At 35.4% G+C, this 16325-nt stretch overlaps 1 protein-coding gene across 1 annotated transcript in view; it reads left to right on the top strand.

Annotated features, from left to right (window-relative positions):
* Positions 1-15144, top strand: part of LOC134571436 (sodium channel protein type 2 subunit alpha-like) — a 162744-nt gene extending 147600 nt beyond the window's left edge. The window contains exons 26-27 of the mRNA XM_063429686.1: positions 9377-9647; positions 11473-15144. Of these exons, the coding sequence (XP_063285756.1) occupies positions 9377-9647; positions 11473-12668 (1467 nt within the window). The 3' untranslated portion in view covers positions 12669-15144. The remainder of the gene's footprint in view (positions 1-9376; positions 9648-11472) is intronic.
* The last annotated feature ends 1181 nt before the right edge of the window (positions 15145-16325 follow it).

The raw sequence follows: 16325 nt of genomic DNA, 5'->3' as shown, positions 1-16325 counted from the left end.
CATTATTTAACCTACTAAAGAGTTTATTGTCGCAGTTCCTTACATGCCTTTACCTTAACCGTTCATGTATTATGTTATTCACTAGTCTCATCTCATGGGGCGACTCACACTTGATTTATAACTAGTGGTGGAGCTGCTGATATAAATACACAGTTGATAACGTGCAAGCTACACCCTAAACATGACAGCCATCTTTCACAACAATGTACTGCTATATACTCATACCCTCAGTGCAACTAGCCATGATATACGCACATTCAGCCTAGCATGCTCAAATGTAACACACTTCTGTCTAAAAAAAAAAAAAAAAAAAGAATGCAGCTTCCGAATGAATCTAAAATGGATGTTGTCCAGGAGGTGGGAGGGCCTGTGAGGGAGGGTCTGCTGCTGATTGGCTGGAATGTGTCTGCTGACTGTGAGGTACAGGGTCAAAGTTTACTCAATGATGACGAATAGGGGGCGGACCGAACATCGCATATGTTCGCCCGCCGTGGCGAATGCGAACAAGCTATGTTCGCCAGGAACTATTCACCAGCGAACTATTCGGGACATCTCTACTGCTCATACATTTATACTAATAGTTATACCAACAGTTGTGTAGCTTACTATTGACCAGACAAGAGAGTTCTTCATTTAGAAAAGTTTGAAATTATTTTGATTGTACATCTTATGCAACTGACTAGCGTCTCCAGTTTCAATTTAGGACAGAATATTGTTGAATATTATATAGTCCTTTTTATTTACTTTGATGAGGTGCTTATGTCAGTGGTCTGATAGCACTGTTCACTGTCTCATGATTATTCAGTATATTGCGGAAAATTCCTTGCATTCATAAACAGTAATTCCTTAACTAAATGAACACCACAATTTACTGTATCTCTGTCATACCTCCTCCTGGCCCGCGCTGCTCCGGTCCCTCCATCTGTCCTGTGACAGATGGAGGGACCGGAGCAGCGCCCGGCCCGGCCCGGCCCGGGTGCACACGCGCTACTATTAGCTAGGGGGCGTGTGCCTTGTCTTCGGCTTCTTAAAGGGGAAGTACCATTTTTTAACCTTTGAACTGGCACTCTATTTATATCTATTTAATTACTGCCCTACTCGGTTCCCTAGTCTTTCAGCTCTCACATAGCCCAATTTATACCTCCCTCTTTCATCACTTCCTTGCCCTGCCATGGTCTCTTGTAGCCTAAAAGTGTGTTCTGTTAGTTTGTATTTTCTGGTATCTGACTTCGGCTTGTTTCCTGGTTATCCATACTTCTGGCATCCTTGACCCTTGGCTTTGTTAGTAGTTTTTTCTTCTGTCTCCTATCCTGACCTTGGCTCATCTGACCATTCTGTTCTCATCTCTGTATTTTCATACGTTAAGTCCGGCCATTTGAAGGACCTGTAATACGTCTGGCTTTGTGTTCCTTTTGAGCCCCTTAGTTTGTGTGTTGGGGAGGTTAACCTTGACAATCTCCTTCTCTTGCCCTAACTCAAATATACTTGCCCAGATATATGAAAGTCCTCTTTAAATGTGGAAGCCTTTTTTTTTTTTTAAAAAAAAACATGCGGCTCTGTGATAGACTTAATGGTATATTAGTAAACAATGCACAATTATAAGGTGGTATAATTTTACATAATGTAAATTGAGTGTATACAACAAACCCTATACATTAGCAATTAATTTTATCTTTTTAATATGTTTGCATGATAGGTGCACTTATTTTTTATTTATTGTTGTGTTTTCTATTCTTTACTTTCTGATGACAGTTAACTTTGTTGTTCACTGTCTTTGCCTTTGTTATTCCTCTAATTTTTGTTAACTATTTTATTGGGAAAAATAAACAAATTTTGGACAGTTTTTTTCTTGAATTTGTTCTTAAGCTATTTCTTTGCATTGACCGAGATAAACCTGACTCAATCAACCCAAGCTAAACTTATTTGATGGACAAGTCCATGTTACATCTAATTTTCAAATATCAGCTTCATGTCAAATGTGTAAATGATTGTGAGTTTCCCTCTTAACACCATGCCATCAACTGTGTGCTGTACTGATATAATTGAAGTACCTGCTGGAGTTGAGTGCTGTGTTATGTGATTGTAGCAATGTCATTGTCAACTAATTGTTTGTCTTACGTGCTTTGTGGCCTGTGGTTGTTCATATTTTAAGCAAGATATTACGAAAAATTTTCTGTTTGTTTTCTAGTTGTTTACTCAACTATAATTTACTGCATTCAATTATACAGTATTATTTTTCCCCAAGATGGAGTCTTAATATTTTCACTTTAGGCTTACTGACACAAAACACTGTGACAGAAATCATGGACATTTTAGGCTGAACTGTATAAAATTATGTTGAGTTGCCTTTTCTGAAGGCTGTTGTAAAGCCAATGTTAACGTATATATATATATATATATAAACCTTATGTGAAAAAAAGCAGTCAACTGCGACACTTAGCTTATATATCTGGTCTTTTCTGTCATTGTTTGTATAGAGACACTTCCACATGTTATTTAGATAGTCCATACCCTCAGTGCTGTGTCCATACCCACTTTCCATCTGCAAGCTAGTATTAGGCGGGGATAGATAACTTGCTACCTGCTATCCCTCTCTAAGCATTTAATGTGGTTTCATGTCATTGTCAGTCTTTGGTTTCTCTGTGATAATTCATCTGTCGTTAGAAAGGTCCCTGAGACAATAAGCCTTGGTGTATTTTTAAGAGATCGACAAGCTGTTGAGAACTCAAAACTGATTTTATTTCTTCCTACATTGAACAACTTTTTCCTCACCTGAATTATTGTGTAGCATTGCCCCGCCAGTGGACATATACATGCATTCATCTCTTACAGCTTATGCTAATCCTCAGTCATTCTCCGTGTCCCTTTCTCAAGGACGGCCTTTCTATATTTAGCCTTTTGTATACCACCTCCCATTCCCTACGCCCAGTCTTCTTATATAAACATTGTGTTCTACTGGTTTCGGAAGCGGTGGTGTACAATGTGCTGTTATGTGCAGGTTTACTGTTTATTGTTTTGTTTTTGCGTTTGGGGCATGAATGTATTGTAAAAATAACACCCATGATTTTAAGTATTAAGTACATTCCTATGAGTAGTTGTATTATGTAAAGGTTTGCCAGAATTGTGTTTTAAATTAACATGTACTCAGTTTCAACATGTGATCTTTAAGTATCTTAGAAATATGAAGTCTTTTAGGTCTCACTTAGTAATGCCATACATATGTGGATAACATTTTATTCTCAGATTAATTTATCCTATTGCTTTATGCGTGTATTAACTGCATGTAATTACTACATACATGCAATTTCTAAATAAATAATTAGGAATACAAAAGCAATAATAACCACTAATAATGCCAACAAGGCCTACATTTGCTTGCTTACTTAAAAATATCACAGTATATAAAGTTAGGATTTTAAATATATGTTTAAAGGCCAGTCTGCAATGAAAATTACATTTGCATATTAAATGAATGGAATAAATTTACTATATTTTTTTTTTTCATTTGGTATTTTTAACTTTTCATTTTACTGTCTCACAAGCAGTATAAAAATTGCATGAGGTTATATATTGACCATCTTCAATCTGGCTTCCGTTCCTTCCATTCTACTGTAACTGGTCTTACCAGAGTGACTAACATTACTGTTTAATCACTGCTAAATGTATTTAGGTCATTATTCTCTTTTAATACCGCTCGACCTCTCTGATGGCTTTGACACTTTTGACCACTCTTATCTTCTACAAACCCTTCACAACCTTGAACTCCATGAGTCTGTACTTTTCTGGTTTTCATCCTATCTTTCTGAACACTCATTTAGTGTCTCTTTCTTTGGTGCCACCTCCTACCTTCTGCCTGTTTCAGTTGGTGCTCCCCCATGTTATTGGTCCTCTCTTGATACACAGCCTCTCTTGGTAACCTTATTAAATCCTTTGGATTTCAGTAACCTCCATCTGCACAGCCTCTCTTGGTAACCTTATTAAATCCTTTGGATTTCAGTACCATATATATGTTGACAATACTTAAACTCACCTCTCCTTCCCTGATCTCTCTCCTGCTCTTCTTCCCTCTCTAACTGGATGTCTTCCTGTTTTCTAAATGTAAACATTCTAAAACTGAACTCCACATCTTTCCCCCCTCAAATAGGCATCCTCCATAAATCTCCCCACAACTCATAAGGACACTTTTTACCCTAACCCCTCAAGCTTGCTGCCTTGGTGTTATTTTTCAAATGACATACAGTCTGTCTCCAAATCCTGTAACTAACACCTTAAACATATTGCCCACATTTGCCCTTTTCCAAGTCAAGATACAACTAAGGCACTTCTTCATACACTCATTATTTCCTGACTTGACTACTGCAACTTCATACTCATCAGCCTTTCAAATACCTGTGTTACCCCTTTTCAGTTTATAATGAATGCTGCAGTCAGGCTTATCTTCCTGACCGACTGCTACTCTCATACCTCACCTCTTTGCCGATGATTACTTATGCTTTCTGTACTTTCAGGATCCAATTAAAACTGCTAACACTAACATACAAAGCCCAACACTAACTCCACTTCTCGCTACATTTCCTCTTTACTCAACGAATATGCCTCGTTTGTTCCCATTACTCTTCAAATGACCTTCTCCTGACATCTGCTTGTTCCAACATAGCTAACTCTTTTCTGCAATAGGTTCCTTTCAAGGCCTTTTCCATTGGAATTTGCTAGCCCCTGTCATCAGATTCTCCCCTAGCCTCCAGTCCTTTAGGAAGTCACTGAAAACACACCTTCATTTAATATTTATTTAAGATGACATATTACGTATGGAAATACATGTGGACTGTGTATTTCTACATTATTTGTACATGACTATCTTATAAATATTTTCTTACCATCTTCCTGGGTGATATTTCTCTCATTTTGCTGCCCTCATCAGATCCCTTGCCCCCATAGCTAAGCTCACTCTACCTCCTACCACTGGATGCTTCTTCCACACCCCGCTTTTATTAGCTTATTTCGACACAGGCATCTTATCCATCAATCCCTACATCCTCTGCCATACTGTTATTTCTCTTGTGTGTCTTTACCCCTTCCTCATAGAATGTAAGCGCATTTAAGCGGGGCCTTCTTTACCTCTTGTTATTATTATATTCTGTATATAAATTAATAGTTCATTTTTCTTTTTACATTTTGTAATTGTAACACCCTGCAGAATATGTTGTTGCAATATAAATGATTATAATAATTCATAATAATGATATATTGAGCTATAGTGTGTCACCTTTTAATACAACTAGAGCACAAATGGTTTATTGTTCTACAAAGCAGAATGTTTACAGGTGGGTTTCCACCTGCTCTTTTCACGGAACACTCATTTATCCAGTAGTCATTTAAAAAACTTAGAGAAGCACACGCAAAATACACATTAATCTTAGACATCATACATTATACAAATAATCACAGGCATAACAAAAATCCAAAAATATTGTATCAGCCTTTTGAATATTATACATTTTAATATTATAATTATATAATAAGACATTACAATTATTACTGCCCCCACATTCATTTAATATTTATTTAAGGTGACATATGTCAGGAGACTGTGATGGCCACTCCATAACCTTCACCTTTTTTCTGCTGTAACCACTGGAGGGTCAACTTGGCCTTGTACTTAGGGTCATGCTGGAAAGTCCAAGAGCGTCCCATGCGCAGCCTTCGTGCAGAAGAATGCAAATTGTTTGCCATTATTCTTTGATAACATGCTACATTCATCTTGCCATCAATTCTCACAAGATTCCCTGTACCTTTAGAGCTCACACACCCCTAAAACATCAGTGAGCCACCACCATGCTTCACAGTGGGGATGGTATTCTTTTCACTGTAGGCCTTGTTGACCCCTCTCCAAACATAGCGCTTATGGTTGTGACCATTAAGCTCTATTTTGGTCTCGTCACTCCAAATTACAGTGTGCCAGAAGCTTTGAGGCATGCCAAGGTGTTGTTGGGCATATTGTAACCGGGCTTTTTGTGGCATTGGTGCGGTAAAGGCTTTCTGGCAACTCTACCATGCAGCTAATTTTTATTCAAGTATCGTCGTATTGTGCTCCTTGAAACAACCACCCAGTCTTTTTCCAGAGCAGCCTGTATTTCTCCTGAGGGTACCTGTGGGTTTTGTATTGTATCCCAAACAATTCTTCTGGCAGTTGTGGCTGAAATATTTCTTGATCTACCTGACCTTGGCTTGGTATCAAGAGATCCCCAAATTTTCCACTTCTTAATAAGTGATTGAACAGTACTGGATGTCATTTTCAAGACTTTGGATATTTTTTTTTTTATGTTCTTTCCATCTTTGTAAAGTTCTATTGCCTTGTTACACAGGTCTTTTGACAGTTATTTTCTGTTCCTCATGGCTCAGTATCTAGCCTGCTCACTGCATCAACGTGAGAGCTAACAAACTCATTGACTATTTATACACAGACACTAATTCCTATTTAAAAAGCCACAGGTGTGGGAAATTAACCTTTAATTTACATTTTAACCTGTGTGTGTGTCACCTTGTGTGTCTGTAACAAGGCCAAACATTCAAGGGTATGTAAACTTTTGATCATGGCCATTTGGGTGATTTCAGTTATCATTATAATTTAATAAAACGCCAAACAACTATGTGATAATTCATGGCTTCATATGATCACTATCCTTCAATAAAATACTTTTTTTTGGCATGATCAGTCATGTTTTCAAAATCAATTCCAAAATTTCACAATTTCTGCCAAGGTATGCAAACTTTTGAGCACAACTGTATATGTTACTACCAGGATACTAAAGTATAGAAACAATGGCAAAGCATATATTTAAAGTAATTCAGCATAATTTAATGTCCCTTTTGACTGAATAAAGGTAGCAATTTTACTTAAAAAAATTATATATATCATATTTAAAATCATGTGCTCAAATTAATGTACTGATCTTATTTGGAAGTGTACCAAGCAGTACCAAGCACATACTATTGATATTGAGTATATTTTGTATCCCTTAACTGCTATAAAGGTTAAAGGGACATTATAGTCACAAGAAAAACTTCAGCTTAATTAAGCCGTTCCTGTGTGTAGATCATGCCAGTGAAGTCTTACTGCTCAATTATCTGCCATTTAGGATTTAAATCACTTTTGTTTCTGTCCTAGCCACACCTCCTCCGGCTGTGACTTACACAGCTAACATGAGAAACTGTTTCATTTTCAATTAGCTGTTGACTTACTTTAGACGTTTATATCCCCTGCTCTATAAATTGAATTTTACTCACACACAGGAGGCTCCTGCAAGGTCTAGCAAGCTATGAACATTGCAGGAGATAAGAAATTCTAAATTAAACAGAATTTTCAATAAAGGAAATATAAATATTAGATCTCACTTTACAGGAAGTATTCAGGAAGGCTGTGCACGTTACATGCAGGGTAGTGTGACTAAGGCTACATAAACCAATTAATTTAACTCCTAAATGGCAGAGAATTGATCAGTGAGACTGCAGGGCCGTGATCTATACACCAAAACGGCTTCATTAAGCTAAAGGTTGTTTTGGTGCTTATAGTGTCACTTTAATATCAAGTTGATGGGACTCTGAAGTATTGTAATAGTGCCTGAACAAATTTATCTTAAACATTTCACTACATATATCATCTTGCAATATGCAGTCATAAGACTGCCACACAGTGTGCTACACTGTCTGATACAATAAGAAGAATGATGTGCAAGAGAAGATGAGATAATGGATAGAAAAGTTTTAGAACTACTTGCAAATTGTTTGTGTTATAATTTATCTCCCAAGACAGACATCCAAGTTCTTCACAGAGAGAAGAGCTCTTGTCGCCGCACATTTTTCATCCACTGCTAATGAAAATACAGAAGAAATATCAATTTTTAGCTCTAAATGTCTCCTCTGCTGCTCATAAAAAGTATTAAAAGACTTTGTGTAGAAGAATGTAGCAACATGGCAAGAGATATCGGCCTGTATTTATAGGAAGTGAGGGCTTATACTTAATTTTAATACTTTAAATTGATGAAATGCATCATGGGGTATAATTATATATTCTCCCACATGTGATTGTTTTGCTGACCTTAAAATGATTTATTGATCAAAGTGAGAATTCAAAGTGAATTTCAAGTGTAAGGCCGAAATAGCCAAATTAGAAATATCATTTAGGTCTTCTATATTTTTAGTTTCGATACTGTGGCCTTACATTTGAAATTCACTTTGAATTCTCAATTTAGTAAATTGCACAGATAGCATACGGAGAAAATAAAGAATTAGAAAATGAATACAATTGAAAACAAATAGTTTTATTATGTTTGACATTTATTTTGTGCAACAATAGTCATGCAACAATAATAAAAATCTTATAAAACTAACCTATCATATTGCTCTATGAGTGTGTGTTTTGCATTTATTTCTTAACAAGACACGGGTGACAGTTTTACGCAAGAGATTTTATTGTTTCTCAACAAATATGTCACGGGATATTTACAATGTAGCAGAATTCAACGTTTCTGAAATGAATTCCCTTTCCTTAAGTTTACATAAATCTGCAAGATATTTCAGTTGGCATTAACGATGATACAAAGTAGATATCATATGATTATGATGCATTTTCTAGTGTGAATAAGTGTTCCGGTGATTTATCTTGGTTATAAGACTTTTAATATATTTTAACATTATTATACATTTTTCTTTTTTCTATGCATAGAAGATTGACAGCTAATATGTTTTTCTCTTTGTAGTCATGGTAGAAAGATTTGACAGTCAGTTAGACGTGTTACTATAAATAAAAAAAAAATTAAAAAAAAATGTCATTGAGTATAGTTTTCCAATGTTGATCATATTTTGATCTGGGACATAGAGGAGTTACATTCATTGTCCTCATTTTAATATTTTTGAATAAGCTCTTCAAGTAATTTTCTATTTTTGGATAATCTAGTAAAATGATTTGATACTTTTAATTTATTTTATAAGTTTAGCCAAAAAATATTAAATAATTTGATAAGCTTTTCCAAAAATATTAAATCGGGTCAGAAAGAAATGTATTTCTCAACCGTGAAAATATGAATGTAGGATTAGTATGGAATGTGTATATTTATTTATTTGTTAATTATTTCAAATTCACATTTGAGGGGGGGGGGGGGGGGGAAAGCTATGCCGCATATATATTTAATGATATAAAAAGAGTAACGAAAAAATAAGAACAATTAAGTAAATTTCTCTGTATATCTAAATCATAAGAAAGAAGAAGTTTGATATACAGACATGTTCTTACATGGGTTCCTACAGCAAGTACTAAATTATTGTACTGTTTCATTATTTAATTTAGAGTTACCATCTCTCATTTTTGTTATTTCAGAACAAATTCCAAGGTGCAGTCTTTGATTTTGTGTCGCAACAACCATTTGATATCACCATTATGGTTCTGATCTGTTTAAACATGGTAACAATGATGATCGAAACAGATGACCAGACAGACGACATGGAGAACAACTTGTACTGGATTAATGCAGTTTTCATTGTTCTTTTTACTGGGGAATGTGTGCTCAAGCTAATTTCTCTGCGTCATTATTACTTTACTATGGGCTGGAACATATTTGATTTTGTTGTTGTCATCCTGTCTATTGTAGGTAAGTATATTGTCACCAATACAAGTAATATTGCAAACCTGTTGTGTGATGTGTGTGTATTTTATTTTTATTTTTTTAAAGTAGACGTATTACTGTTTTAATAACTTTTCCACGCTTGGTTCAAAAAGGCCACAGTGCGGCCTATTTTGTATAGAAAGAAATATATTATAAATAAATAAAACTAAATAATCAAAAATAAAAGTAACCATATGCTGTGCTCTAAAATGTAAAGATATAAAAACGCAGATACGGGTATTAAGGCATACCTGATGGCAATAAGTTGCTGTAACCAATTAGAACGAGATATCTTTCAAGATAACTAGGCAAAGGACTTGTTTGAGTCAATAAATGGCAAGCACTAGCTCTCCAATTATTTCATGTAAGGGACATAACAGCTTAGAACATATTTCAATCCAATAAAAAAAAACATGTATATTTCCAACATAACATATCACCCGTCACCATTCAAGCCATAAAAAAAGATAAAATTGTAGTGAATTGTTAGAACTACATTATAAAACTGAATGTGCACACATTCTGAGACGTTACTAAAGTTATATCAGATTTCATGAAAAACACTCAAACAACACATATAGCGAAACATTATTTATTTATTTAATATACTTATTTTAGTTCTACTTGAAGGAACGTGCCCTCAATTCACCTAATGAACTTCTAATAAATCCAGTATTGCCCACCCTTGATTACTACATGTAATCACACAATGTTAAAAGCCAAATACAACATGTAATGAAACAAATTCTGTTATTGCTTAAGCGTTCTTGCTTCAGTATTCTTTATCATTTTTATTTGAAATGGATACATTTTTATTTTGTACGGTATTGTACCTGAACATAATAACCATTGTGAAAAGGGCAGCGATACAAGGCACACGATGTCTTATTTTAGTCCTTATTTTTGAACAAAACAACCTTAACCTTTTCTTCAAGATAAGATATGCTATCTAGGTAGGAGTCTTAGCTGATGCAACAATTTTGAATTAGGGGGAAAAAAAAAAAAAACTTTCCTTACATTTTTCTACCAGCATATTAAATGGCCACCTGGAAAAAATATGTATTCTAAGAAAATAACAATTCAACAGATATGTCATATATTATTTTGCTCTGTTGTTCAAAACAAGAAATATAGTGATAAGAAATCTTGCATCCTATGGGATCCCTATCCGTGTGACATGACTATAGGCTAGAATAATTCAGATCCAAAGGAAATATGAATAAATCAAAATTTGAATTAAATGAACTTTAAAACCTTATGTCTGGGCAGATCATGTGCACTGCCATAATTTGTGGAAAAGCTCTATGCTCTATTTAGTCAAGAAGGTTTTTAGTGGGGTAGGTTGAACTATTCCTTTGACATAGAAACATAGAATGTGATGGCAGATAGTCTGCCAATTTTTGAAATACTTTCATTAGTCCATGGCATTATCTTATAGTTAGGATAGCCATCCCATGCATGCTTAAACTCCTTTACTGTGTTAACCTCTACCACTTCAGCTGGAAGGCTATTCCATGCATCCACTACCCTCTCAGTAAAGTAATACTTCTGGACCTATCTTACCTAACTGTAGCATATATTTACTGTTTTTCACCCTTCCTAGTAACACAACAGAGGAACATTGGATAAATATAATTTTAATATATAGATTAATTATTTTATTAGTTTGCATATATCTGATTATTATCAAAGTTAAGAGTTTTTTAATGTATTACAGTCTTTTAAAGGTATGACAATATGTTGTGGTGGCCTGTATATTTATGTCAACTATTTGTACTCTCCCATTTATGTTTCGTTTTCTCTTCCACAGGTATGTTTCTAGCTGATCTTATTGAAAAATACTTTGTGTCGCCTACCCTGTTCAGGGTTATTCGATTAGCAAGAATTGGTCGTATCCTGCGTCTCATTAAGGGAGCGAAAGGAATTCGCACTCTGCTGTTTGCATTGATGATGTCACTTCCTGCATTATTCAATATCGGTTTACTGCTTTTCCTTGTGATGTTCATTTATGCCATCTTTGGGATGTCCAACTTTGCCTATGTCAAGAAAGAAGCAGGAATTGATGATATGTTTAACTTTGAAACTTTTGGCAACAGTATGATCTGTTTGTTTCAAATTACGACATCTGCTGGGTGGGATGGCTTATTGGCACCAATTCTTAATAGTGGGGCGCCAGACTGTGATCCACTGGCTGAACATCCAGGGAGCTCTGTAAAAGGGGATTGTGGTAATCCGTCCGTTGGGATTTTCTTTTTTGTTAGTTATATCATCATATCCTTCTTGGTTGTAGTAAACATGTATATTGCTGTTATTTTGGAAAACTTTAGTGTTGCTACTGAGGAAAGTGCAGAACCACTGGGAGAGGATGACTTTGAGATGTTCTATGAGGTTTGGGAAAAGTTTGATCCAAATGCCTCTCAGTTTATACAGTATAGTAAATTGACTGATTTTGCAGATGCCCTAGATCCACCTCTTCGTATACCAAAACCAAACAATGTACAGCTTATTGCTATGGATCTACCTATGGTAAGTGGGGACAGAATTCACTGCCTTGACATCTTGTTTGCATTTACAAAGCGAGTGTTGGGTGAAGGCGATGAAATGGACAATTTACGCCAACCAATGGAAGAGCGTTTTATGGCCTCCAACCCATCCAAAGTCTCCTACGAGCCAATCACTTCCACTTTACGAAGGAAACAGGAGGAATTATCTGCCATTATTATCCAACGCAGCTTCCGTAGTTATCTTTTAAGGAAAACAATAAAACATGCTTCATTTATGTACAGTCAGGAGAAGAGCAAAGAAGGGGACAGTCTACTTATGAGAAAAGATGTGTTGAGTGATCGACTAAATGGAAACTCCACAACGGAGAAAGCAGACATCACACCTTCAACAACATCTCCTCCGTCCTATGATAGTGTTACAAAACCAGATAAAGAAAAACATGAAAAAGACAAAATAGAGAAAGAAGACAGAGGCAAAGATGTCAGGGAGCATAAAAAATAATTTCTGTGGCAATCTGTTTACAGCCTGTGAACATTATGTATTTATGTCATCAGGACTCCTTTCAGAGATTTATGCCAAACTGACAGTTCTTATAAATATGTACTTATGGTCAGTGCCTACAAATCAGACAGTGACCCCCTGTCAGGAAATAATTTAATGACATTCAGCGACCTTGACTGGAGGCTACTGTTTAAACCACTTCACTACTATGGAGGCTTACAATGCATTGCAAGTCAATGCTTTGTTGGTCCCTTCAGAAGTAAAGAGGTTTATCTCCCAGCTGACACTGCTGAAGAGGATAGTCAACTCGGCTACTCAAACTGTATGAAATGGGGACCATTTTTGTGGGATACAAATCTGTACTTTTGTTTTTTTTTTGTGTGTGCGTGTTGAACACTTTAGTAAAAATACTTGTATCCACTGTTTGCATTTCAACTGCCATATTTGCCATATGTTTACAAATTATACGTTTATGGATTCATGGTTTTTTTGAATTCATAGGTTCTCTACTATTATATGCGACTATTTTTGTAAATGGGTTTTATGTTGGGATGGGGCTGTTACAACTTCAAAGGTATGAGGACCAGGTGTTCAAAAATATCTTTTTCTCTTTAACATATATGAATAAACCTGACTGCATGATAGCATGCTAGACTCATAGGTCATGCATGAAACGAAAAAAAAAAAAAAACAACATAGAGCTACAGAAAAAAAAATCCTGATCATTACTATGTGACACTAAGTGTTGGGGTGCTTTAACTGTTCATGCTGTGTCACATCAACAAAAATTAAATATGTGCCTGTAATGTCCCGTAGTCCCACACCAGAGGACAGATGGATTCACTTTTTATGCAAGTTTTGGCTAGTGCAAACATAATTTCAGTGCCTAGAACCTGGAAGGTCAACTTGTGACTCGTCAGCTGTTATAAGAATGGGCTGCCAGAGAATACTTGTTTAATAAAAAAAAAAAATAGCTGAAGAGGCGCAGATTGGCCGACTCTGGAAAAAAGGCACTACTCGTGTTTCATTATTATGTGAAATGAATGTGTCGAATAGCACAGGATTTGACCAAAAAAATAAATAAATAAGCTTTTGTTAGGCTTCAACCTTCATTATGTTTTGGCCATCTTCAGCTGTCAGCAACGTTGACAAAAGCCAACGGAGATAACTACATCATGGTATGTAAATAGTTATTTTAACCTGTGGTGGATGTTTGAGCAAAGAAATAATGACTTGGGCACAATATTTATTGCATCAAATATGTACCACAATATGTGTAGTTTGCAAGCTTTTGGAAAATAGAAAATATTCTGTACCAATATAAATAGTTTGGAAGTTATCACAGATGCATGTTTATATTGCCTGGGCTGAATATAATGTTTTTTTTTTTTTTTTTAATTTATGTTTTTTTTCCAGCAGTCGATATGGAAAGCCATACTCCAATGGTAATGCAAGATAAACTGTTCAACAAAACCTCATTCATTTGCCATTAACCCCTTCACTGCTCTCCAACGTGCTGCAGGGCTCCACCCCTTGGCAGTGAACAGGTTAATCTAAAGTTTGTAGCTGTTCATTTTTTTTTTATTATTATATTTATTTGTTTTTTTTTTCTCTTGTTTGTTTTATTTCATGTCAATTCTGATAAATTTTGGAATGCTTTAAACTGCTTTAAAGGATACAGAGTTTTTAAAGATGATATAAATACTGTAAATATTCATTTAAATTTATTTTTCAGCATTTTGTACATAGGAGAAGAGATGAAAACTAACTTCAGGGTTATTGTTGCGGTCACTTTTGTTACTACCCATGCATAGCACTAATAAATTGGAGACCTTTACGAATAAAAGATGAAGACGTGAATTGTAAATCTGCTATTTTATTATAATTATTCTGTTTGTTTTTGTTTTTGCTTTTTGTTTTTGCTCACATGCTGAATGTGGATATGTGTTAAAATAGGATCACAGCTCACATGTATCAAGACACCTGTGGTAATTAAACTAATAATTCAAAAATACAAAATTTGTGAGCACTGCCTGCATCAGGGGTCAAACATTTTCAATGGCAGGGGCTTCTTTAGCATTGCTGTTTCAGGGTGCACTGCAGCTGAAAGAGTTAAACATCATCATTTTTATTATTGTTATTCTTTGTTGTTATTTTTTTTTCCCCATAGTCTGAATGCATCAATCATCCAATCCTTGTTGTTTCATACTGCACTGGAATGTTTTAGCTAATATGTGGGTATCACAAGCCTCCGTTTTTCCAAAAAGGACCTGACTTTGCTAATCACATCATGTTAGTTTAACTTCTGTTTTGCACACATGCAGACGTTCGATGTAGACTCCTTTGCTTTCCAAGACTATTGCCTTGTAGTGTACTGTGAATTGCATGCAGGAAAATGCTATTACCTTAAATTACAGCTGACTACATTACAAACAAGCCAAAAGAATAAAGATTACATTTTGTATTGTATTCATTTGCTCTGACTCTGTGTGTTTCATTTCAAATATATAAATATATATATATTCAACGACAAGCAAGTTAGAAGTGCAGCATAAGAACCTTTTTATCAGCATACATATCAAATATTTTCTAAATTCTGCAAAGAGAAATATCTACAAATAGGACAATTAGGAACCCTATCTTTAGGTTTGCTGCCTCAAACTATCCCTATTTATAGTATTGGTTAATCTTAGCGCTGTTTCCTTTGTTTATATAAAGATCTACAAATGTCTGTGTACAAATATTACTTTTTTACAAAACAAATCTTACAATCTGGTTATATTGATTGATAGGTAGACAGGCAGACAGAGAGATAGACAGAGAGATAGACAGACAGAAAATACATTTTTTGTGCTGTGAATGTGTTTCTCTACAGCTGTTGTTGGATTGCGAATGTGATCACCACATCAAAACTCATTTTGTTTGCAATATATTCAATATAACTGCAATTTAATGTATGGCTCAGTTTGAAAGAAGTTGTGCTGCAACAACAGTTGGAGGATTGCCGCAGCCCTGATCTGGGTACATTATGTGCCAGTTACACACAATTTAGAACACATTGTTTTGATATGTTATTACATTATGGATCGAAATTTGTTTTGTTGAAGGAAACATATTGCATGTTAATTCTCAGTTTGTACTCTTCAAAGGCCTGGGCTTAGACCATTTTTTAAAAAAAATATCTTTTTATGCATATCATCCTCCACTCTCGAGTGTTATTGATGCCAATATTTGTATATCTTTTCTCATGACCTTGCATTATCATACCTCTGTCATTCTTCCCTTACTTGTGATTCCTTGTGAATGTTTCATGTTCAATCCCACTGCACATTTTTTTGTCTTCCAATTGACTCCTGTGCTCTTGAATGTCTTCCCACTATCTTCCTACTATCATCTTTCCTTTGCATGTACTGCGTTTGTCTCCCTGTTTTCCTCTATCCAATATTGCCAATTACTAATATTACTGTTCCCTTCTCTTATTATCTTCCTCACTTCTACTTCTTTTCCCCATAAGAACAATCTCGTCTAAATGAACATCCCCTTCCCTTTGAACTGGATCAGGTTAAGAATATGTGATACTGTTAAAACTGAAAATCACAGTTTTACCATTAGGTAGACATGTGAAATCTAATATGTGACCCTGGACTGTCTTCCTGC

Source organism: Pelobates fuscus, chromosome 8 (assembly GCF_036172605.1).
Source record: "Pelobates fuscus isolate aPelFus1 chromosome 8, aPelFus1.pri, whole genome shotgun sequence".
Lineage (NCBI taxonomy): Eukaryota > Metazoa > Chordata > Amphibia > Anura > Pelobatidae > Pelobates > Pelobates fuscus.
The sequence above is the reverse complement of the archived record's forward strand: the minus strand, read 5'-3'. Positions and strand labels throughout refer to the sequence as shown.